The sequence below is a fragment of the Staurois parvus genome, unplaced genomic scaffold (assembly GCF_062004578.1).
Source record: "Staurois parvus isolate SC_StPar_1 unplaced genomic scaffold, SC_StPar_1.0 ptg000264l, whole genome shotgun sequence".
Lineage (NCBI taxonomy): Eukaryota > Metazoa > Chordata > Amphibia > Anura > Ranidae > Staurois > Staurois parvus.
The window spans coordinates 5,593,840-5,617,760 of NW_028318060.1; the positions used below are offsets into that span (position 1 = coordinate 5,593,840).

At 36.6% G+C, this 23,921-nt stretch overlaps 1 protein-coding gene across 2 annotated transcripts in view; it reads right to left on the reverse strand.

Annotated features, from left to right (window-relative positions):
• COL9A1 (collagen type IX alpha 1 chain) overlaps window positions 1-23,921 on the reverse strand; it is a 168,908-nt gene that overhangs the window by 54,154 nt on the left and 90,833 nt on the right. For both annotated transcript variants that reach the window (XM_089681329.1, XM_089681330.1), the window contains 10 exons: window positions 22,302-22,355; window positions 21,178-21,231; window positions 18,347-18,400; window positions 17,930-17,983; window positions 17,736-17,789; window positions 16,042-16,095; window positions 13,104-13,157; window positions 8,545-8,589; window positions 4,481-4,534; window positions 3,922-3,975 (listed from right to left, as the gene is read on the reverse strand). In XM_089681329.1, the coding sequence (XP_089537455.1) occupies window positions 3,922-3,975; window positions 4,481-4,534; window positions 8,545-8,589; window positions 13,104-13,157; window positions 16,042-16,095; window positions 17,736-17,789; window positions 17,930-17,983; window positions 18,347-18,400; window positions 21,178-21,231; window positions 22,302-22,355 (531 nt within the window). The remainder of the gene's footprint in view (window positions 1-3,921; window positions 3,976-4,480; window positions 4,535-8,544; window positions 8,590-13,103; window positions 13,158-16,041; window positions 16,096-17,735; window positions 17,790-17,929; window positions 17,984-18,346; window positions 18,401-21,177; window positions 21,232-22,301; window positions 22,356-23,921) is intronic.

Genomic DNA, 23,921 nt, shown 5'->3' on the forward strand with positions numbered 1-23,921 from the left:
TCCCTGGATTAGGGTATGTATATTTAAACTTTACATGCACATATAAATATGCTTGTAGATTTTTTCTTTATTTTGTTTGTGATTTTCAATACACACATTAGCTGATGATCTGATCCAATGGTCCATCTTTCTTTAGGGGGGATGCTCTTATTATTTAGGGAATGTATAGTTGTTTAATATATGTATTTGATCTATTTACTATAGTGATGATTCAAAATATTTTTAAATAGTTTTTTTTTCTCTGGTTTCTCCCCACCTCCTGCTGAAGCCTGTTTACAGCACACAATAGCTCTAGCCAAAAATTACACACCCAATTGAATGAGTCAGCCTAGTGACCCACCCCCATCTCTCACCTTACTGCTATATAGATATGTAAAAGGTTTCATTCACAAACATAGATATGGAGTTGAATAGTGAATATGCGAATGTCTCTTAGTGAATTTTTACCTATTAACTAACTTATTAACTTACTATCCAGGGGCACTTGGGCACTGCCCGAGGGCCTGGGGTCAGTAGGGAGCCCCATGAGATGCCCTTGGTACCATTCATAGGCTTTTTTGGGTGTGGTTTGAGTGTGGGCTAGGATACAGGGGCCCCATGATTTCCTATTGCCCGGGGGCCCCATGAGTTGTCAGTCCGCCCCTGTTACTAACTGACATATCAGTATGGATGTCACACTGTTTCCTCAAAATAAATCTTTCTAAAACCGAACTTGTAATGTGCCCCACCTGTGACCTTATTCCTGACTTTTCCATCAAGATCATTAATACAGCTGTCAGTCACTCCCCTCAAGCCAGGGTGCTAGGTATACTACTAGACTCTGAACTGTCTTTTCAGCCCCAAATCCAATCACTGTCAAACAAATGCATACTTTACCTCTGCAAGATCTCAAAAACGTGCCCCTTTTTAACTAATGAAACCACCAAGCTACCAATTCACTCCCTTGTTATCTCTCACCTTGACTATCGCAACTCCCTTGCCATATGCCTAACTCTATGCAAGCTATTCCCCCTTCAGTCTGTCATGAATGCTGTTGCCAGACTCATCTATCTAACCAACAGCTCAATGTCTGCCACCGCTCTCTGCCAATCCCTCCACTGGCTTTTGATTGCCCAGTAAATTAAATTCAAAATACTAACAACAACATACAAAGCCATTGAAAACTCTGCCCAAGTTACATCACCAATCTTATCTCAAAATATCACCCAAATCACCCCATCCGCTCCTCTCAAAACCTCCTGCTTGTCTCCTCTTCCCATGCCCATCTCCAGGACTTCTTCAGAGTCTCTCTCATCCTCTGGAACTGTCTACTTCAATCTGTCCGGCTATCTCCTACTCTGGCCACCTTTAAGCGATTCCTGAAAACTCATCTCTTCAGGGAAGCCTATTCCACTTCCAACGACTGAACTTTTTATACTTTTAATTTTTCCATCAGCTGATCCCTCACAGTTATTACCTTTTGTACCACCCTATTAAATTGTAAGCTCTTATGTGCAGGACCCTCTTAACAACCTTGTTTTTTATTGTCTTGTAGCTATATTGTCTCACTTTATATCATAAAGTGCTTGTAAAGGACTGTGGGTGCTATGCACATTCTGAATAATAGTAATAACAATCTAACTTATTAGCTTAATGAGTGAGGCGAAGCTGTGTTCACTTAAACCATGCAAGGAAATTAATGTTGTTTAAATTTGCCTGCAAATGACTGGGTATTCAAAGTAAACTGTATTTATAATGCAAAGTGAGTAAAAATTTCTGCTGTGCAACCTCTTTAGAAAATAGATTAATTTACTCCAGTCAAAGATTACCTTCCTTGTGTAGTAATACATTAGGCATATGGCGTGTTTACCTCCGTGATAAGAGGAATGCAGACAAGCAAAACCCCTGCTATATAAATATAGCAAACAGGCCCTTCAGTATTAGACAGGAGCTGTGGAGGGGGTGGGGAATATGTACTCTCCTATGAAAATTCAAGATAGGTTCTGATCACCACTGTTTCCCTCAAAATATGGTATGAGAATGCAACTTACTTGCCAAATAGTTATAATGAATACAATGAATACAATTAGAAAGCGCATCTTCCCAAATCCCATCCTTCTTTTAACATATTAATCTCTATTAAAAAAACTATTCATTTGGGGTACAGAATTTCTTCTCTCTTTCAGTCTTTTTTTAATGAACAGATGAACCCAAGTCCTTGTTCACACAGGCATACTATAGTGTAGAACCATGCAATAACCATGTTTGTTTGCACTGGGATGCACAGGTGTTTTGTGCATCCGCAAGCAGGCAGTTCAAGTCAATTGCTGTATGTTGGACACAATTGTAGATTAACCCATTGCCAGTAAGCAATAGGCTAGTGTTTTTAAAGAGTGTCTATTTTGGGCCCACATCTCATGAAACAACCATCCTATACTAAACAGCAAATAAGCTGCTATTAAGATAGCTGAGGTTCTGAAAATTAAGGATCCTCTGGTTATGTGGAAATTCATGGTAGATGGAGGAATAATGTTCACTTTTGAGTTCTGTTGACATTTTGGATTACTCAACAATAAAATATCAACAATTTTGGCACCTTCAAATGAAATCAGGGCAGCAAGCTGGATGAAGTAGTGAGCTCTTAACACTACTATGTGCCTGGACACTGCATACAATTATTCAATATAAATCCAGACATAACAGGCTTGCCAGCAGCATGAAACTTTATCTAATGAATGGACTGCTGTATGTTCAAAGTTCTTTTCTTGGAAAAAGATTCTTTAAAGTTGTCTAACTGTGCAAAGTAAATTATAAAATACATTTAAAATATAGAATAGGTATAAACTAACTGTAATTGTATTTCATAATAACTAATCAGTATGTGTATAAACACAAAGGCATAGAAATAATTACTGTTTATCATCAGAGGTAGATTGTTGATAAGGACAGACAGAATATATTGTCAGTAAATGCTGTCATGGGCAAGTTGGTATGTACACTAAACTCCCTCCTGTGCTGTGTCTAAAATAAGATAATGGGGGTTAATGATCTAGCAGTACTGAGCATGTGCAGCTGTTGTAAGCTTTAGTTCTCACAATGTAGTTGATTTACTATTGGAGCCAGGGGCGGACTGACCATTTGGAAACTCGGGCACTGCCCGAGGGCCCGGGGTCAGTAGGGGGCCCCATGAGATGCCCCTGGTACCCTTTTCATAGGCTTTTTTGAGTTTGGGCAAGGACACAGGGGCCCCATGATCCCCTATTGCCCGGGGGCCCCATGAGCTGTCAGTCTGCCCCTGATTGGAGCAGTGCATGTTAACTTTGTAAAGAGAATTTCTTCTTACAAGATTGAAGAATAGATGTTAGTACAGCTTCACTTCATTCTCTAAACTGTAAATAAACATTTCCTTGCAAAGTTTAAATTTGCTTTGCAATGTGAGTATGTTTTACTCCTTTAGTAAATTATCTACAATGTCTAGGGAAAACCCTATGGCTGATAAATGATTGCTTCTTTTCTTTCATATGACAGGTGACCTATTCACAGAGTGTGTGCTGCAGTCAAAGCTGGTTTCAAAATCCATCTATGGGCAGCCTATTGATCACTTTTTACATCTTGAGAAGTCATTTTACTTAATAGACTATGTGGTATGAACATAGGATGCACAAGATAAAGATTTTGTTATTACAACAGAATAATGCTGAATAATTCATGTGAGTTGATTTATTCAAGGCATAACAAGAAACCAGATAATAACTGTTTTCTTACTTCAGTAGGCATTTCAGCCAATAGAATAGGTTAATGCACAGTAGAAGATTAGAGATAGTACATATCTCTCAATTTCTTCATTCTGAAGTTCTGTAATTTGTTGTTCTTTAAAATGTGATACAAATTTGAGAAATAAAATATTAATAAATATATGTTTAAAATAATTTATCCACTTACTGGAGGTCCAATGGGTCCTCTTGGGCCAACTTCTCCTTGTGGTCCTTGATCACCCTGTTTTTAACAAAAGCACAAAAACACAACAATTCAGTGGTTGCTTTGATATACTATTAGCACACAAGAGACCTCAGAATACAGTATTCTCACAAGCATTCTTTCATTTTAATACACTAATAAAGAAATAAAGTGTGTATATATAGCATATATTTTGGGTAAACAAGGGGAGAGTTAGAAATGTTGTGGTGTTTTTCATTGCTGTCTGTGCCCCCCATCTCTCTATTTGTCCTGGTGACCAATGTCACCTCATGGGAATTCAATATTTTACAGCTGTCACCCAAACAAGAAGTGAGGGGAAATATTCCTACATGGAGACATGGCTGGTGGATTGATTTTCTCTCACTTTCTGTTTTGTCCCTGGGTCAGGAAGTAAGGTGAAGTGTCCCCAACAGGAAGGTGAAACAACCTAACAAGGAATTTAACCATTTAAAACTAAAGTTTGGTTTTTACATTTGAAAAATTAAACAGCAAAATTATTACAGGAAAATAAATTCAATCTTACAGGTTTACCAGAGTTTCCCATTAGGCCAGGTACGCCAGGGGTACCAGAATTACCCTAAAGAAAACAAAAAGGCAATAGTTTAGAAAAAATTATAATTGTAATAATAATTTCACATCTCTACTTAGAATATGTGTCAGTCTGAAAACCAAAGTCTGATAATGTTGCTATTTCATTCTTATAATATTTTCTTTCCAGATGGCTGTACAAATATAACATTCTTTTAACACATATATATTTTAATACACTCTTCAAATGTAGAAAGAAATTTGATCACACAAAATTGTTGGATTTATCATGTAAAGTGGACAAGATGGAGTGAAGAGATGGTTCTACGGAGGAAACACTAATTAGTAATGAGCAGACTGTTAAAGTGTTACTAAACCCAGGACCCTGCATTCACTATATCTGGTATCCCACAGTACACAGAACAAGGACATGTAATTATTTTAGTAAATATAAACTGCTAAATATCTTTTCTCATCAGCAGTACATTGCAGTCTTGAGACTTCTGTCAGTGTCTGGCCAAACACTGGTTAAAGCTTGTAGGAGGAGACTTCATTCTACTCTTACTGTCCTTACTGTCTGGGCAGTTTTGATTGGCCCTGTGCCAATCACATGTACTCTCCTCAAAAAAGAAAAGAAAAAAATATCTAGCAATACACACCAAACTGAGCATGTGCATGTGCAGGAGTGCCTCCTAAGTCTCTATACTATCAGCAGATGGTTTGGGGACTGTGGAAGAAGGGGAGGATCAGAGAAGACAGGATTAAATAGCCTTTTTGCACAACACAGAGGATTACCTCTTAGGTTCCACAGTGAGCATAATAAGCATGCTTTAATGCATATACAACATATAACACTTTAAGGCCCACTTTACTAGCAAACCATAAAATCCTGCTCAGGAATACATTCTGTATTATTATTGATCTGCCTTCAAGAATAGAATTGATAAAGGCCTCCTAAGAAGACCACCTACAAGTTCACTTCCTATTCCTATGCCCTTGTGTTCCATCTTCAATGAGGCAGCCAGTCAGAATCTTATATTTATTACTATTAACAAGGGACATAGGATTATGGATATATTTTGTTGAGATTGCATGATTGCCCTTACACAAATTTATAAAAAAAGTATCAATAATAGTATAAATTTAATCATAACAAATACAGCAGTCTGATTTTTTACAGTAAAAGTGAACTGCTGAAGAGTAATTTTGGAGCACTTTACAAGTTCAATATATTGAATGATTCAGTTTGCACGGGAAATCAGTATTACTGGGGTTGAACCCTGGTGTTGGTAAATTATGCCTAGAAAGGAAGCCCTGTAAATTTTGTACTCAGCTGAGATTAACCAATGAACTAAATAACTGTGATTGGTGCCCTATAATGATCTATTTTGCTTTTGAACACATTCATTCATAATTCCTAAGGGTTAATGATTATCTTCATGATCTTCTCCATCTCTTTTCCATAAAATTGCAGTAAGCATACTCCAAATATCTATCTGGCAGATCACTCAATTCTATTTAGTTTTACCTCACTGATCATAACCATGTAACCCTCTCCAGGTTAGTTAGGTTTTTTTTAGATAGAGGCTGAGTAGCAGCCTGGGGATGAGTCAGCCTGGGAGTGAGGTAGCGAGCTCACCTCAGGACAGGCTAGGAGGCTCTAACAGGTCAGGACTTCTGCAGCCCTCCCACCCTTCCAGAAACTTAGAGAACTTTCTGGAAGAGGAGAGTCGAGGAGGCCCAGATATGTAAGTTTAAGGGACCCTGACAGGAGGCGAGACATGGTGACCAGGGCAACTCTTAAAAGTGGCAGAGCCTGTGCAGCAAGTGGAGTGTCAGGTGGGAGATGCATTGAGGAAGGCTGGAGTGTAGAGCCTGGAAGGGGGCCCCAGGGAGGAGGTCTACCTACAGGCAGTTTGCTTGAAGAGATGATATCCACCGTACCTCCTGCAGAGGACATCCTGAGCAGCAGAGAAGGAGCCAGCCCAGCAAAAAGCCTGAAGGCAGTCAACAGTCCACTAAGCTGACAGGAAAGGAAAGTGTGAGTACTCTTACCACCCCTCCCCCTTCCCCAGGCCAGATAAGGGGAGAGGGCAGTCAGCAGGTGCAAGACTTAACTAGCTTCTCATCTAGGACTGCTTATGCTAACTTGGCAGCTTCTGGACCCCCTTGCCCAGGGAATACCCTCAGTGCAGCTAGGTGTAGAGGAGCAATCATCTGGGGAAGAGTGTATGGGTCTCTTTGAGGAAAGAGACTGTTGCTATTCACATTCTTGTACATAGTTGCTAAAGAGTTTGTCCTCAGTTTCTACAGTGCCTCGGGCATCCCATATACCCCTAGACTCCAACCAAGTTCCTAAACCCTTAATAAAATCACAAAAACAAGCTCAAGGACTATTCTTTGACTCCAGTGTGAAAAAGTGTGGAAAATTCATGTTGCCTGGTTGTGCATGGCTTAGGGGGACCCAAAAGTCAGTGACTCCTAAGGGGGTAGTGCTACAACCACATTCTCACATATACTGTATGTTAACCCTCTCAAGTACCCTTCACTGCAGATGCCGGGTACCAATCTTAGGAGTCCATCCACACTCTACCTACATACAATGAACACAGAGATGCCACAATCTGATGACTTCACTGACAGCTCAACATATTCAACCGTGAGGAGCATGAGACAGTCCAACTGAAATGCATTAGAGTGAAGTGGTTGTCAGGAGGGGTGATGTTTGTTGCCACTCATGGCTAAGTAAACTGAGATGTCAGTGGCATTGGATTCTGGCCATGCATAGTTGCCTTTACAATGGTTACAGCATGATAGCCAGCATGATATTTTTACCCATTGAGATTCAATGTGTTTTCAAAGTTTTCCTTTAATTTTTTTTTGAGCAGTGTACTTAGCTCCAATTTAGTTCCAATAGACCTTGCAAAAAATCTCCCTGGGCATCCAAGCTTGAAAATCTGCCCCTAGATCTTACTGTTTTAGAAGTTGCAATGGGGAAAAACAACATAGAAATAAATATTGAAGGACGTCATATTTATAGCTACCTTGATAGCTCCTCAGCCAAAAGTTGCATTCACAGAGACAAACTTTAGAGAAATGCTTACAGAATTACAACATCCCTGTTCACACCATTCATGGTAATAGACTATGTCAAGAGCACCCAAAGAACACTGGATGCCTCCATAAATACTATCCACAAATATATATAGGTAAAGAGAGTTAGTTCACTGGTAGGAAGGGAGCAAACCGCTGCAGGTATGAAGCGTAGGCATCTAAACTTGCCTGCACATACCTACAACAGCCTCCCAAACCTTCCTGTTATAGCCGAATCATAGGCCTTTCTGTCAAGCAAATGTTTGGACTTTCCTGAAAGTAGGGAAGCTTGCCCATGCCTTTCTTCCTCCTGAAAATTCCTATTAGCCAGTAAGAGTGCCCATCATAGTTTTGACCTTTGGCAGTCAATGCAACCCAACATTAGTTCATGACAGGAGGGTTTGGTAGGCTACTGCAGGTAGCTTGTACTTCATACCTGCAGCTGTTCACCTCCTCAACTTTCCTACAGTGGCAGATCATCTTGAAATAATTCAGCCACTAATATCTTACAATGAAATTCTCACTTTTTTCTCTTTATGCAATATTTTTGCTCCTCATTTCTAAGTTAAGGCACCTGAAGGAGTCAGACGGCAGAGTCAAGGTTCATACATGATCTCTTCTCTATCCCTGTTTCCTCTCCTTTTACATTAACTTCATGTATTATGCCCTGCAAGTTCTGAATGCACAATAACTACAGGGAAATAAAACAATAAGCAGAATATTTGATTGTGGGAGGTTCCTTATGCAAACCATGTGTATACAGTAATGCCCCCAGTATTTACATAGTTGCAATAAGAAAACCTTTCAATTTTTTAGCAGTTTCAGAAAGTCAACACTGGCTGTCAAATAAAGTAGAAAAATGATTTTTAATAGCACAAACAGAACACCTGCTTGTGCAGCACCTATACATATTATATCATTTTAATGAGTTTTGCTCTGAATGAGAAGCTATGTTAGCACTGTTACCTTCTCTCCAGCAGTTCCTTTTGCGCCTGGATTGCCTGGCAAACCCTAAAAACACATAAAAAGGTAGTTCAGATTTATACATCTTTAAAAGAAATGACCTAATTTAACAGCCTGTGCTGATTATCACTTCCATGCACTTTAGGAAATGATTGCAAATAAAAAATTCAGTCCTGGTTTTGTGAAAACAAAATGTATTATGAATCCTAATGATATCTGTCACAAATTACAAAAGCTGCTCAAGTGGAAAGAAGGAAGAAAATGGCATACATACAGGTGCACATGTAGATCTTGTAGCATATTGTTAATGCCATACTTCTAATTATTAGATATCATCTAGAATGAATTGGTGCTTAATAGGCACCTTCTCTGGTACTTGTACATATAAAAGGGTCCCGCTACAAAAGAGCTGGTCATGTGTAATCAATAAGTTACAGATCACTGCTATACAGGTCCATCACTGCACATAGCCTAATGATGTAGAAATGATTATAACATATTTTACATTGAATTTTCATTTCTTGCTAAATGTTATCTAGCAATTCATTGTTCCTATTTTTAGCTCATAGCTTCACAATTTATTTTTTGGTCATACTGCAAAAAAAAATGATTGGTGGACCTAACAGATAAATTTTTTTCATGTTAAAGTGGTTGTAAAACCTTACATATACCCAGTGAAGTAAGTGACCGCAGGTGATACACAGAGATGAAACAAATGCTCCAACATAAGTTTTTCTTGTCTATCTGCAGTCTTCTCTTCTCTACAACCATTCAAAGTGTTGACTTTTAAAGCTTGTTTGAAAGTTCAAGAAGTAGGGGGACGGAGAGCTGAAGTTCCACTCTGCAGAGCTCAGTGAGGAGAGTGCTGGGAGCTGATTCAAGGTTAGGGTCACACCCCTTTCATACAGAACACAGGAACAGAGCTGAAGCTGTCAATCTACTGGAGGTTCCTCCCCTGTCACCATTTTTCTCTTGGTGTCAGGAAAACTTGTCAGATGTGGCTCATGCCAATAGAAGAGGAACAAAACAGCAAATAGAAATTATACTTAGTGTTCTTAACTAAGACAAGTACACACTATAGAGGGATATGCTTTGTTCATATTTCATGCCTGAGGTTTACAACCACTTTAAGTACATATACTAATGTGTGAGTCTAACACGGGTATTCAATACCTGTCAAAGAGATCTTTTCCTGACAAAGGTTTAACACACATCTTGGTTGTGTTTACAAATGTCTAACTCAGATCAGCTCCCTGTTGTAACCTCTCGCCATGTGACCTGCTACATCATTTCAATGTTACAACTACTAAAAGAGACTAAGGAAATGATTCCTCCTGTCTAAAGCAGATAGAAAACATTATCTCAGCCTAGGCAAAGTAACTTGACTTTTTTTCATTATAAATGTACAGCAGTTTTGAAAACATACTGTATATTGTGCTTTAAAATGTGAAAAGTCAGGAATTTATTATTGCACTCTTGTAGCATTACTGAAAGATCCAATTCACAAATGCTATTTTAATATTGTAATTAATGCAGATCACTCTTTGTTTTATGTATTATCTATACATATATGCACTTTGAAACTGTCATCTAACACTGTTAGGATGTAGAGAAATACAATAACTGTACAGGAAAATGCTTGGTGTTCAATCCTCTGTGAATTCCACTTTGTAGGAAACCAGAAAAACCTTCATATTCTGGAAATTTCTAAATGAGGCATAATTATAACAGTTGGTATACCTGTATAGGTATAAATGTTATTGGCAGACTATTTTTATAATGTACTTGGTTACTAAAATGCAGCAAATGAGCAGCCCTTTAAACTGTTGTCTGTGTCACTGGGGACTTTAATGTGAAACATAACTGCAAAGAATGGAATAGATTTGTATGGCGGGCTGGCAGGCAGGTTGTGGCGGCTTAGATGGATGAGCCTAGTAGCAGTGTTTTGTATAGACTCAAGAGGGAACATATGGTTTATTAGGATGCCAAATTGGAACATTTTGCAGCAGTTGAAGTGAGACATGATGAGTGGCATTAATTAGGCAGTTACAACCAACTGCAAACATGTTTTGCAAGAAAAGATGGCAGAGTACGGTGATGAATGAAAGACTGATGAATGATCATATATTTTATGGTCACACTTTCTTAATAAAAAACCAGCATTGAATGACTTTGGCCATACAATGCGCTACACTTTTTACCTGGTCTTCCATTTCAAATGTAACTAACCCATTTTATATTACAATGCAAGAGCTACCAACAGTTAATATAAACTAAAAAAATATATATTCCCATGAACACAGAATACCACAAAATAGTGTTATATTATCTCTTTTATGCTATATAAAAATGAAAACTCAACGGTCCAGTAGTAAATTTTGTTTGCAACATAAAGGCAATTAGCAATGTAATGAAAATGTTTCATAAAATACACTCAAGAATAGTCTTCATCCATCCTTGGTTCCCATGAGACACTTTTAAAGCTTAAATAAAACAAAACAACATATTGACACTTCATTCGGTATGCGATGCACATTATAAAAAGGACAATAGTAATAAACTTTTTAAGGCAAGAGAGAAGCTAGATGTGCACAAGTGAATGTCCAGCTTCTGTCATGCCTTAAAAAGTTTATCACTTGTAATGCTTATCTGCAGTCACTGGGGATGAACAAATCTACCAGCTCAGTTCACAAACAGTTTTGCAAATGTTGCTTGGAGTTAGATGTTTGGAAAAATTTGCAGCGAACCTTACTGAAATCTAATGAAATTAATTTGTAGCAAATAGCAAAGTGACCACATTTGATAACACAGAGGAATTGAAAATTGTTAAAATAAATAAATATATAAATAGTTTGGGTAGGGGGTTAGGGGCTAATAACCACTTGTTCTTTATTTTGCAGCAAGTGTAACAGGTGCTATTTGCATAGTGACAGTCCTCATTGCACTGCTGTCATCCACTTAAGAAACAGGTTTTCCAACCAATTAAGATTCAGCTTTCTTAAAGCGTGGATTCCCCTTAAGGTAGCCTGTCAATGGATACCTGTCAGGCATTGGAGTCAGCATTTCTCCCTCCTGCCCTAACAATTTAAATAGTTTTTGTATTAATTACTGTCATGGTTTTATTAGAGAGGTGATGGTTATTCAGTTTAGATCTGAACAAATTAGATTTAAGATATATAGTGGTTTAAGTAGGCCTGAGCTCCTAAAGCTAGGCCTATTACAGTTGGTTATGAGTTTGCTGGTTGCAGTGTTATTAATATTATATTAGGTAACCCCTTTTACTAATTAATCCCAGGCTTTTCAAGCCCAATAAACGGTTACATTTTCATTTATGTGTATGTTTTTTGTTTCATGCATTTGATCCCATAGAGGTGAATCTTGTTATACAATTATTGCCATATTTAGGACTAATAAGCAAGCTATTGCCAAATGGAAAGGCAAGGGAAGCTGGGCACTGCTATGGGGGACATGTACCAATGTCTATAAAAATAGTGTCTCTCCCTACACAAAATTGTCAGCTCTTCCTAACAGCTCCAACACACACTAAAATATGGCTGCTATGAGCTCCCCTCCCCCATTTTCTAGAAAGGGGTTGGGTTACCCATTCCTTTAAATTATTGGCTCGGGTGACTGCAAAGTTTTTCATCAAAAGATCAATCATTTGTGAGTTTAGTGAATCCGAAGGATTCATCACAAACCCATAGCAAGCTTAAACCCCAATCTTATCCTTAGTGTTCACTCTGATACAGTTATATGAATTCTAAAGATTCATATGGAAGATCATTTGAATGTAACCCTATTGGTAGCACAGGAGACTGACTGTGACCACTTTGTGCAGAAGCCTCTGAGACTTGCAGTGGAGAAGCCAGAGCATACATTTATACCTTTTACTATGGAGTGAGCATTACTGATGGTGATCTCCTCCCCTATACCTGTGCACGTATTACCACTCTGCAGCCAGACATCTTAGCATGAACCAAATAATTAAAGGTAAAAAGCATGACAATTTAAAAAAATGTACATTCAGATGCATTAGGCCTTATTCACACGGGCGTACTACAACATACACCGGTGCGAGGGTCATGTTTACCCACACAAGGACCCACAGATGTGGGTGCAATTGCGTGTCCCCAAAATCACGCTGTCTGTGTCCAAGGACATACACCTGCACCTGCACAAATGTCAAATCTCTGCACTGAAATTTCCTCTCATTTCCTGGCGCCAGGCAGTAACTAGGACAGGAAGTGAGAGAAGTATGAAAAGCAAAACCTAACAAAAACGTTCAAACCTTTCCACATGCTATTCAAAGCTAACATTTTAACATTTTTACCTGTAGTTCCTCTTTAATAATGGATATATTCATCTAGTAGCTGTCAATGTAAATTAAGAAAATAGTATTGTATAACATGTTGGTGAATTGTAGTGAATTGTTCCAAGATTGTTCCAAGACTGAACAGCATTTATTAGCCATTTATACAGTTATTGTGGTAAAAAGTAAATATTTGCCCCATTATGATATACAGATAAATACATATAGATACTGTATATAGAGAAAAACTTACTGGCAATCCTTGTAGTCCAGCTTCTCCAGGGGCACCAGGCTCTCCAGAATCACCCTAAAATATAAATTGTAAATAACAATTCGTGAGAAAAACAGTTCACTCAAAATTTATATTTTGTTTTTTAGCAAATGCCAAATAATTAAACCACATGACAATCCCTTACATCTCTTGGACACTCAAGGTATGATGTCCTTGTGCTTGTGATCCTAGGTCTGCTTACATGCTTTGGCCACTATATGAGGGTCTCATTCTCCCTGGTGGACTTTCCACTTACTTAAGATCATAGAGAATACAACAAGAGGCTCTGAAACTGAGAAATGGTGGACAGGAGCATCCAAAGCTCTAAGCTAGACAACAACAAAGTCAGGGACTTTGGCAGGGAGATCACGCTGCTAAAATATTCAAGAAATAGTAAAAAGCCATAGGCTGACCTAGTCAGTCTGTGTTGCACCTACAGCTAAAATATCTCCTTTGGGTTCACTGACTCTTTAGTTAAAATAAGCCTTTTGTACCTGGCAGGTATATTCATAGGCATTCCTGTTTCTCTACTGACTATAATAAAATTACCAGGCCAAGCCCTGACTACAAATCAGGGCACTTCAAAAATGCCTCTAATGCATGTTTTTTTATTTCACAGTGGGTAACACATTAGTCTTTACATCACATACAGTGCTCAGCATAAATGAGTACACCCCTTTTGAAAAGTAAGATTTGAATCAATATCTCAATGAACATAAGAACAATTTCCAAAGTTTTGACAAAACTTACTTTTACAGAACATTTGTTTGGCTCATTATATGAAAGTAAAGTTAATAATATAACTTATTTTACAAAATCTTCCGTTTTATTTAAATTGGTTGATGCAAAAATGAATACACCCCAAAACAAAAACTACTACATCTAGTATTTTGTATGACCTCCATGATTTGTAAGGACAGCACCAAGTCTTCTAGGCATGAAATGAACAAGTTGGTGACATATTACAAGATCTATTTGTTTCCATTCTTCAAGAACGACCTCTTTTAGAGCCTGGATGCTGGATGGAGAGTGATGCACAACTTGTCTCTTCAGATTTCCCTATTGGTGTTCGATTGGATTCAGATCAGGCGACATACTTGGCCACCGAATCAATTTCACCCTGTTCTTCTTCATTGCCATGTTGGAAAAGTGCATGGCAATTTTTTTCAACCCTTCTCATCAGAAGACACTCCTGTTGAGGTGTAAACTTTTGTGGACGGCCTGGAAGTCTCTGTGAGATGGCTACAGTTCTATCTTTGTTAAATTTTTGTATCACTTTTGCTATAGTATTTTGACTGATAAGTAAAGCTTTGCTGATCTTCTTGTAGCCTTCACCTATCTTGTGTAAAGAAATTACTTTTTTCTCTCAGACCTTGTGACATTTCTCTTCCATATGGTGCAATTACTGACAGCATGAAATAGGAAGGGTTTTTTTTTTTGCTAAGTATTGCCCTTTTATCATCAACTGTCTGCTGGACACTTGTTTAATGAATAACTAGACTCACCAATAGTTGAATTCTTTTTAATTAGGGATTTTTTGTCTAAAAGTTAGCTTTGCGCCTAAGACTTTTTTTGGGGTGTATTAATTTTTGCAACATGGTCTTGAATGAATTTGTTAGGAAAAGTATTTTTTTGAGTGTGCAAATTAAGAAATCTTGTTTGCAATTAATGGGCTGCATTTGTGGGAGTATTTTGTAGTATAACGTTCCATAGAAAATGTTGATTCTGAAATGAAACCAAAAGGTTTTCTGACACATCTGTTGGAGCTTACTCATTTATGCTGAGCACTGTACATTTATAGAGGCCCTCACTATAGAGGCAGTTTACCTTTACTGATTATCATGAAAACTGTCATACAGCTTGTTCAAAAAATCTTGTAACAAAGCTTTACTAATTTCTATATACACAAATGTGACATAACTATTCTCCATTTATAAGTACTCTTCTTTCATATAATTATATATTTCAAAGAGTATCTATATAATTATATAATAGTTGTATATGAAATAATGTCAACTTTAAGACTGGCTGAGCAATAAAAATAATTTCTTCAAATATATATTTATAATACTACTAACTGTACAATAGCTCTTTTATTTAAGGACCAATTGACTTCTTTCTGCATTAAAGCTCTGGGTGCCTGTATTAGAGAATTTATAAGTGTGTAAACCACATTTGAAGAATTAGGGTTTCATTAAAGTGAATAAAAGCAAAACATGTACATTTAATCATTGTAATGGCTTTAGGTGTCATATTGGTTATGAGGCTGTAACATCATTGTAACAAAGTGCTTTACACCTCTTTTAAACCATTATCATCAGCACGTAATGCCAGAATAGGTTCTAATGGTATAATAATGGGAAGGATCAATCAAGTTCTATTCATAGACTAGTGACACTTCTAAGCTATCATTAACCTTGTCATTTGTAGAATTCTACATCGAATGTTCCACACTTTATAACACTCATTTCATTTGAAATAAGCATTATAGAATGGGATATTAAAATAAGTCATGTGTTTCATGACATTAATGCCACGTATTTGATATATGGTAGCAGTAATATCATTGATTATATTGAAGTGCTGAAGAGATAAGTGACGCTTCAAAGAAATCCTTTTGTATTATCGTAATTGTTTTCATTATATCCATATGATTGCCTTTGTTCCAGTTATGAACAATAAACAAACATACCCATTTACTTTGGGCAATGATGATATATACTGTACGTAGTGCATCACGCAGCAGTAATCTTTCCTTACAGAGACCTTGTCACATGAATGCAAGTGGTTCAGACTTTGATTCATTAATTGTGACATATCCCCTGGTGCTTGGCTTGCTTTAGGTCTTAATAAGCCAGCTATACATCAAGCTATTATGAACACTGGTACCACACTGTGTGTTTATTGTTTTTCAATTTACCTTTGCTCCTGGCATTCCAGGGATTCCATCTCGACCATCAACACCTGGCAAGCCCTAAAGATAAAATATGTTTTTAGTGATCTCTGATGAATCTGTGTATTTGTTCTATTATGATTACCTAACATTGTAAACACAATTATTAATACAGTATATTATAATATATGCAATTGTGACATTGATTATAAATATATTATAGTTTACAATTCAATGAAAAGCATTAGCAAAAATAAAGCAAAGGAAAAAAAAAAGTGTGTTGGCTTTGGTGGTGAGCTTGATCAACAATAGCCAACTCTACTATAAATATTTATGAATATAGTAGAAAGATGTCATCATAACTGATATGAATGGTACACCAACATTCCATTTAATTAGCCAACTCATATTGTTGAGTTTTGCATTCAGCAATCTACACAATAATAATAATGATTTTTTTCTTTTATGTAGGCAGTCCATTCTAAGTTGACATTAAAAATGTCAGATGCTGGAGCGTTAAATCACTAATTGAGTTATTATGTTTATTAAGAACCCCACTGTTGAGATCTATCTATGTGCTTGAATTCCTAGATCCTTACATTTGCTACAGCAATTAATTGTGACCCCTACTTTTCTTGTTGAATTTCTGGACTTATATAAATCTTGCTTTAGATGAATTGTTTCAGACTGATAACAATAACCATAGTCTTGCCTAATAATGGGCAGTTGGACCAAGTACTCATTGCATTGGACCAGTGACTGGGCTACTTATGGTATATTTCCACAGAAAACCATTTTTTTAGTCTTGGATAGAGTAGACAAAGGTTATAACCCTTTTTCAGATTTGTATTCCTGTGTATACCCTCATTAGAAAATTTCACTCACTTTCTATCTTAGTGATGAAGTTATTTGTGGCAATGAGGATACAAAAGCATGACAACATAGTAATACCATCTCAAGCAACCTAATACCACCTGAGAAAATAATTGTAACATGGATGCTTAAGGCAGCCAAGGAGTTTATGACAAGGCAGACAAAGCAGCCACCCATGTTTAATCCAACATTTATTCTACATGTACTACTTTGCCATTAGAAAAGGTGACACAGCATGCATTTTTATCTGGGGGTCCTGTATTATAGTAAACAGTTCACCCTAAGTACAGTTTGTTATTTATCTAGAGAGGAAACCAAAGTCACAAAATTATGATTTCAGGAAAATGGTGTGGTCCTTGCAGCAAAGAAGTGACACTTTATTTATTAACCAGCTCACCAGAAGCCAAATTCACCTAAAAACATAGACTAATTCTTAGTACTTATTCACATATCCTACTATGCTTAGCCAATGTAATTGGTAAGTGAGTTGTAAGAACTCACTTTATTTTTATGCAATTGTAACAAGCACCTAAATCCCACATACAGTACGGGAATAATAGATAGTATGCCAACAAATGAGTTATGTAATCTAGAAGTTTACACTGACTACTAACCAGTTGGTGGGTCAACATTTACCAAGCTCAACACAAGTTGTTTTGTACTTAGAGGAAAAGCCAAACAAAATTCTTATTACAACAACATTCTAATACCAACAGAAGGGAAAGATTGTGGTTGTGTAGAGTTAAACTTCATTACAGGGTTACATCTCACAAAATTTGCATAGTGTGTTGCCCATAAAATAACAATGCCATAAATAACAATCTATTTAGATATTAAAATTCACATACCGATTCACCTTTAGATCCTGGCATTCCAGAAATTCCTCTTGGTCCAGCAATTCCCTTGAAAAAAAAGCAAATGTTGATAAAATGTTGTGCATTGCTTAACATTTTTACTACCTGTTGGGCCTTTATGATTCACAAATACGTCTTAATCAGGTTGATGTTTAATCAAGAGCAATTGTACTTAAAATTATACCTACTCTTTCACCTTTAGGTCCAGCTTCTCCTATTGAACCTCGCTGGCCTTGGTCACCCTGAAAAAAAATCAAATATATATTTTTAAATCTATTAACTAAACACATTCAACCTTATTCTACCACTGTCTGTGCATGGACCAATTATGAGGCTGACGAGATCTGCCTTTTATGCTTGTAATCAGCATGTGTGTTAATAAAATTCCCCAAAGCCCATGAATATCCATTCAGCAATCAAACAAGCAAACAAGCAAAATGTAAAATCTAATCAGTGGATAATCATGTACCTCAATGAATGTGTCAAAGCAACTGCTCCCATTGTCCTTCTATGACTGGCAGTTAGCTTAGGTGTCAGGTCATATCAGCATAATTCACAGAACCACTTTAGGTTTAAGATTTATAAATATAGTTGGTGATACTTACAGTTGCACCAGCAACTCCCCTGGGACCAGGTACTCCATCAGTTCCACGATTACCCTTATAAGTAAAAATTATAACACTATAAAAACAAAGTAGATATAAAGGTAGCAAATATAAAGTGATTTCATTGTACATTTTTCTGCTGACAAACATTTGGTCTAGCCAGCCAGAGTGTAAATGTTTAAAAGTCTAAATAAGCATGTCTAAAAAAAAACTTCTGTAAAAATACAGCAAATAAGATCCCCTTTGATGAAATGTCAGATGATCCGAACCATAACATGGATCTAGAAAAAAGTATTTTTCATAACTGCAGGTTCTTAATCATGTTGTGAAATTTGATGTATCTGGTAATGAAGGGAAAGGTAAAGGAAAGATGATAAAGTTTCCTTAAGCTATTCTTCTCAGTCTTCTATAAATGTTGTCTTTCTTAAAAATAAAATTAGTTGTGTAGTTTTTAACTGTAGGACACATTTCTGAACTTTCTTAACAATGATGATTTGAGGATGTGATACTAAATGATTTGAGAATGTTCACACAAATAAACATGTAAACATTCACTTCAATTATCCAGTCATGTGAAAAGAATATCCCTGTCTGCTTACAGTATTTTATCTACACATGATTGAGTAATTGAAGTGAATATTCACACAATATGTTGTGTAAACTTTCTTAAATCTTTTAGTATATCAGCCCTATTGCGTCAGTGAGAAACTGCTACATTCAGTCTACAGCAGCCCATAGATTATGCAATTCTCTTTCCTTCCCCCATCGATTCCCCCATCAACACAGTCAGTGTTGATGGAGGAATCCCTCCCGTAGAGCTACTATGTTTTGCCAGAGGGGAACAACCAAGATTCAATCCATCTGTGGCTGGCTTTACTTGATTTTGAATATAAGGCAAGCCATAGATTATGCAATTTTCTTTCCAGCAACCTTGAGTTGGTGGGCGCGTGCCTCCTGCGGAGCTATTGTGTTCTCCCAGTGGGGAGTCATCCCTGCCAAAAGAACACAATGATTGCTGCTAGCAGCTATAGCTACAGGTAGTAATCACATGCTAAAAATCCAACAGGCTGGTTGTACCCAAGTCAGTCGATGGATTGACTTGCGTACAATCAGCCTGCCCATAGATGGATCAAATTTCGGCCATTCCCTGCTGAACCAGCCGAGATTCCATCCATCTATGACCGGATTTAGAGTAATCATATAGGGTAGATTCAAGTTTCAGCATAGCTTGTAATGCTCCTGTAAGGAACAAATTGTACGGCCCTTTCCATAATTTGTAAAAAGTGCCTCTGACTTTTGTGAAACTCATTTTATTGCACTCATAGATCTTCAAGCACATTGAAATCTCTGTACAGTTCTGCACCAATCATGTTGTTCTATGAGGGTAAAAAAAATCTAAGCAACTGTCACACATAGTGGATGATTTGCTAACAGTATATAGGCTGTTCACTTTGCAAGGAAAGTTGCATTTGCAAGGGAATTTTCCCCAGATCTTAATAAATGTGGAAAATTAAAAAAAAAAGTAATTTTGCTTGCATGTGACTGAATGATGGAAGTCAGCAGAGCTCCACCTCACTCACTAAGCTCTGGGGCAAATTTCTTTCCAAAGTACAACTTTATTTGCAAAGTGCGCAACCTATGTTCCTTTAATAAATTAACCCCAATGAGTCAGTCAGGAGAGAACTTGCTAGCCACAACAGGTTACAAAACTGAGTTAAAAGTATAACTGAAGGCAAAACTTTTTTTTCTGCTTTGGATAGAGTGCAGAGAGATTAGAATGCTTGTCAGTTTTCATTGATGTCTGTGCCCCTGTTAAGAAGATTCATATTCTCTATTTGTCCTGTTTACCATTATTATTGATAGTGAAGGTAAAAGAAAATCCCAAATTTTGTGTTGTCCCCAGAAAAGTAATAGATGGAAATCTTCTAATGGGCACACTAGTTATGGTGATCTGGAGGTCCCCCCAAAAATTCCATTAATTTGCAGGGATTTTCTCTCACTTCCTGTTTGACTATGGGACAGGAAGTAAGGGCAAATCTCCACAAAAAGACTTAGATGGTGAAAGATAATCTGACAGGGGTTATAACTCTCCCTTGCTCTATCCAAAATAAAAGTTTTGCCTATAGTTCTACTTTAAGGATGGACCCATGTCTTCCTGCTTGTTATTCTCAGTCACTTCCCTCTCTACTGCCAGCCTATCGCTAACCAAAGAAAGATTATTAACACACCTCTATAACATATTAGTGATCTACTTGGGGTTATAACAATCACTGATCACATGAACATGCTGGGACTTTTCAATGCACACTAGGGAAAGGGGAGAGTTCAGAACAGTCACAAGGTTTTTTTAAGGCATTCTTAGGAAAGTACTGCAATCATTGATAAAAAAAAAACCCTCTATACTACTTTTTCACTATCAATGCTCAAATAAATCACAACACTAGCGGGACTTTCCTCCCAAAGCCTCCCCCTGTTCTGAGATGCTGATGTTACCCCAAGAAGAAAGCGACAGGGGTAGTGGTAGCAGGGGGAGAGGATCTTGATGTAAGAGATGCATTCTAAAAACATTTTTGAAGTTTATAATATGTATCCTTTATGATCAAAGTCCACACATTTAAAATGTGATTAACAAATCTTGTTTGCAATTGGAATCTCTTCGTCATATACTGATACTGACTGGCAAATCTTGCTTGATTTAAATGTAAACGACGAGTGAGAAACCCCTTTCCTTACTCATCTCCAATACCTAAGATATGAAAATATAAGATTTTTTTTATAAAATCAGATGTGTCTAGAAAGAATACCAGCAAAGCTGATATTTTGAAGCTTACTTTACTCCCTTTGGGTCCGATTACACCAGTGATTCCTCTTAAACCTTGCGATCCCTACGATAAAACAGACATAGAAGCTTGTAAACATGATCCAACGTTAAACATATGCTGGTAATATTAAATATTTGTAAAAGTGATCCAACATGATCCAACGTTATACATTTGCAGGTAGTATTAAATATTTTTAGTGGTAAGCAAAAACTATACAGTTGAACAGCAGTGTTTATGATTGTATGCCACAGGAAGATTTTCTTTGCTTGAAAGGTAGCATATTAAAAATGTATTTTATAAGGAATTTGTATACATAGAACTGCAATGACTTTGCTGTCACAACAATTCTTTATTCATGACATTTGTTTGCCTTGTAAGAGAGTGTCTGCAGGCAAAGTGCCCTGTTAACCTGTGAGTCATGTCAGGTCACACATTTACAAGGTAAAGCTGTAAATGTGGAGATATAGCATTAACAACTGCTCAGTATTAAATGTGCACTGGAATAAATGCTTGTTTAATACAAAATGCTTACCTTCAAGGCAAAGTTTATATAGATACATCTTGAATAAGGAATAATTGGAGATAGAGACATTTATTTCAAAGCACTAAGAAGCCATTTTTGGGTGCTTATTTTGCACATATATTTTGCACATTTGCTCCTATATTTTGAAATTTCACACATTAGTGCATTTGTCCATGTTCATCTACTGTATACGAATAAACATAGCGAAGTCTAGGATGCCTAGGATGGCAGAGCATGAACAGGCTATCATAGTACACTGGAGTGAGGCATAGGCTGCAACACCAGAGCACCCACATTTAAATAACCCTAATCAGATAATTGCTAACTAGTTTCCTTATTTTAAATAATAGCATAAATCTTACTCCATCAAGCAAATCAACTTTAGACAAAAATTATCTTTATGCACATTATTCCAAAAACCATTTGACCGTCAAATTATTGTGATAAAATACTGATCTAAAAACATCTACTGATATACCAGACTATAAATGTGACATATGTCCTCAATTATTTCAATTATAAAATTATCTAGATGTCACCAGTCATAAGTAAATCAGATTTTGATGCAAATACATCTGTCAAAATAATTTCCAAAATAAAAGCACTTTACAGGAGGGCCTTGGGCTCCAATTTCTCCAATAACTCCTTGCTCTCCTTCTTCTCCCTGTAATAAGAAGAAATAAAATTAGTCTTACGAAATCCCTGCATTATTTTACTTGCTGCATAAAATAAACATGCTTGGCAATGTACTAAACATTAGAGAATCTCTACTTCCAAGCACAGAACTTTGGGTACCTACCACTGCCTTGGTAAGTCTCCTCATGATAAACCCTACCATGTGTACATCCCAATTATAACTGCTCCTATAAAGTTTAGAGAAAGTGCAAATATAAAGATTTTGCACTGTTACTGAAAAAGTAGTACAATTATTAGACATTTGCGATTCGGTTGTTATGAATCGAAAGTTTGCATGATTCGGATATTCAGATGTATCCAAATCTCCAAATCACAATAGTATTCGTTCATATTCACTTGTTTCATTTGGATGACATGATGCAATAGTTTTGGCCTTTTGTTAATGTTTGAAATATCCAAAATAATTGAACATAACAAATGATCCAAATTGATTTGGATCTAATAGTTTTTACTCTAGTGAGTATAGCATGAATATTCTAACAAGATTCTTTTTGTATTGCGGTTGAACTTGAGAGACCATTCATTTCATTTGCATGTGCTTGGCCCAACAAAGTCAGTCGGGAATGGGGAAATGTATTCAACTTAATAACGTAACAAATTAATATGTATTATTTAATTACGTTAAAATTAATATAGCCAATCTTCTGAAATAACAAAAGAATAACAGAACTTCCAAAAATATGAATCAATTCAGAACTTCGAATATATACTCTCCCAAAATAACGAATTTTCCCAACATCGAATCATTCTAACAAAACGACTATGACAAAACGTAAATGATTTATGTAACTAACGCAACAAAACTGATTTTTATTGCACATCTCTAAGAATTATTTTTAAAAAACCTCCATAAAAATAGTTCTTAGACAAATGGATCATTTAAGTTCTTTTATCCAGTAAAAAAACAGGGTGTTTAAAGGATATGCATTTCTTTTTCCATGGTAATACACATATTATGTACTTTATGTATATTTGTGTGATAAGCCAATTTCTAAGGTTGCCTATGCAAGTCTACAAGAAGTTGCAACTGTAAACAAAAAAGTATGGTGAGAACTTTGTTACAGCTTCATAACATCTGGAGAAAAGGAAATGTATAAGCAATTGTAAGTGTTGCTAATGGCAAACAATCAGGTGTCACTTTTAATTTTTTTTAAAATGAAACAAGAATTGTAATTGGTCACCACTGAAAACAACTCCAAGTCTGAGATTGAAATAATTTCCAATTTGATGTATTGATGTATGTATTTTTTTTATTTTTTTCTGGTATGATCCTTCCTCCAAACACAATACTTGGGGGAGCAGCCAAAGCAATTATTGTTAGTAAGTTGTAGTCAATTTTAATAATGTAGTTAAAGGCTTGTTCAGTCAGGTTATCTGGCTGTCAAACAACCTGAATACCAAATTAACTGAACGAGCCTGTAACTACAGTTTAATAAGATTTAAATCCAAGGATTACCAATTCGACCACCAGATTTCATCCGCACAATAAACGCAAGTCCTAAAGAAGGAGGAATTTTGTATAACCCCTGAAATG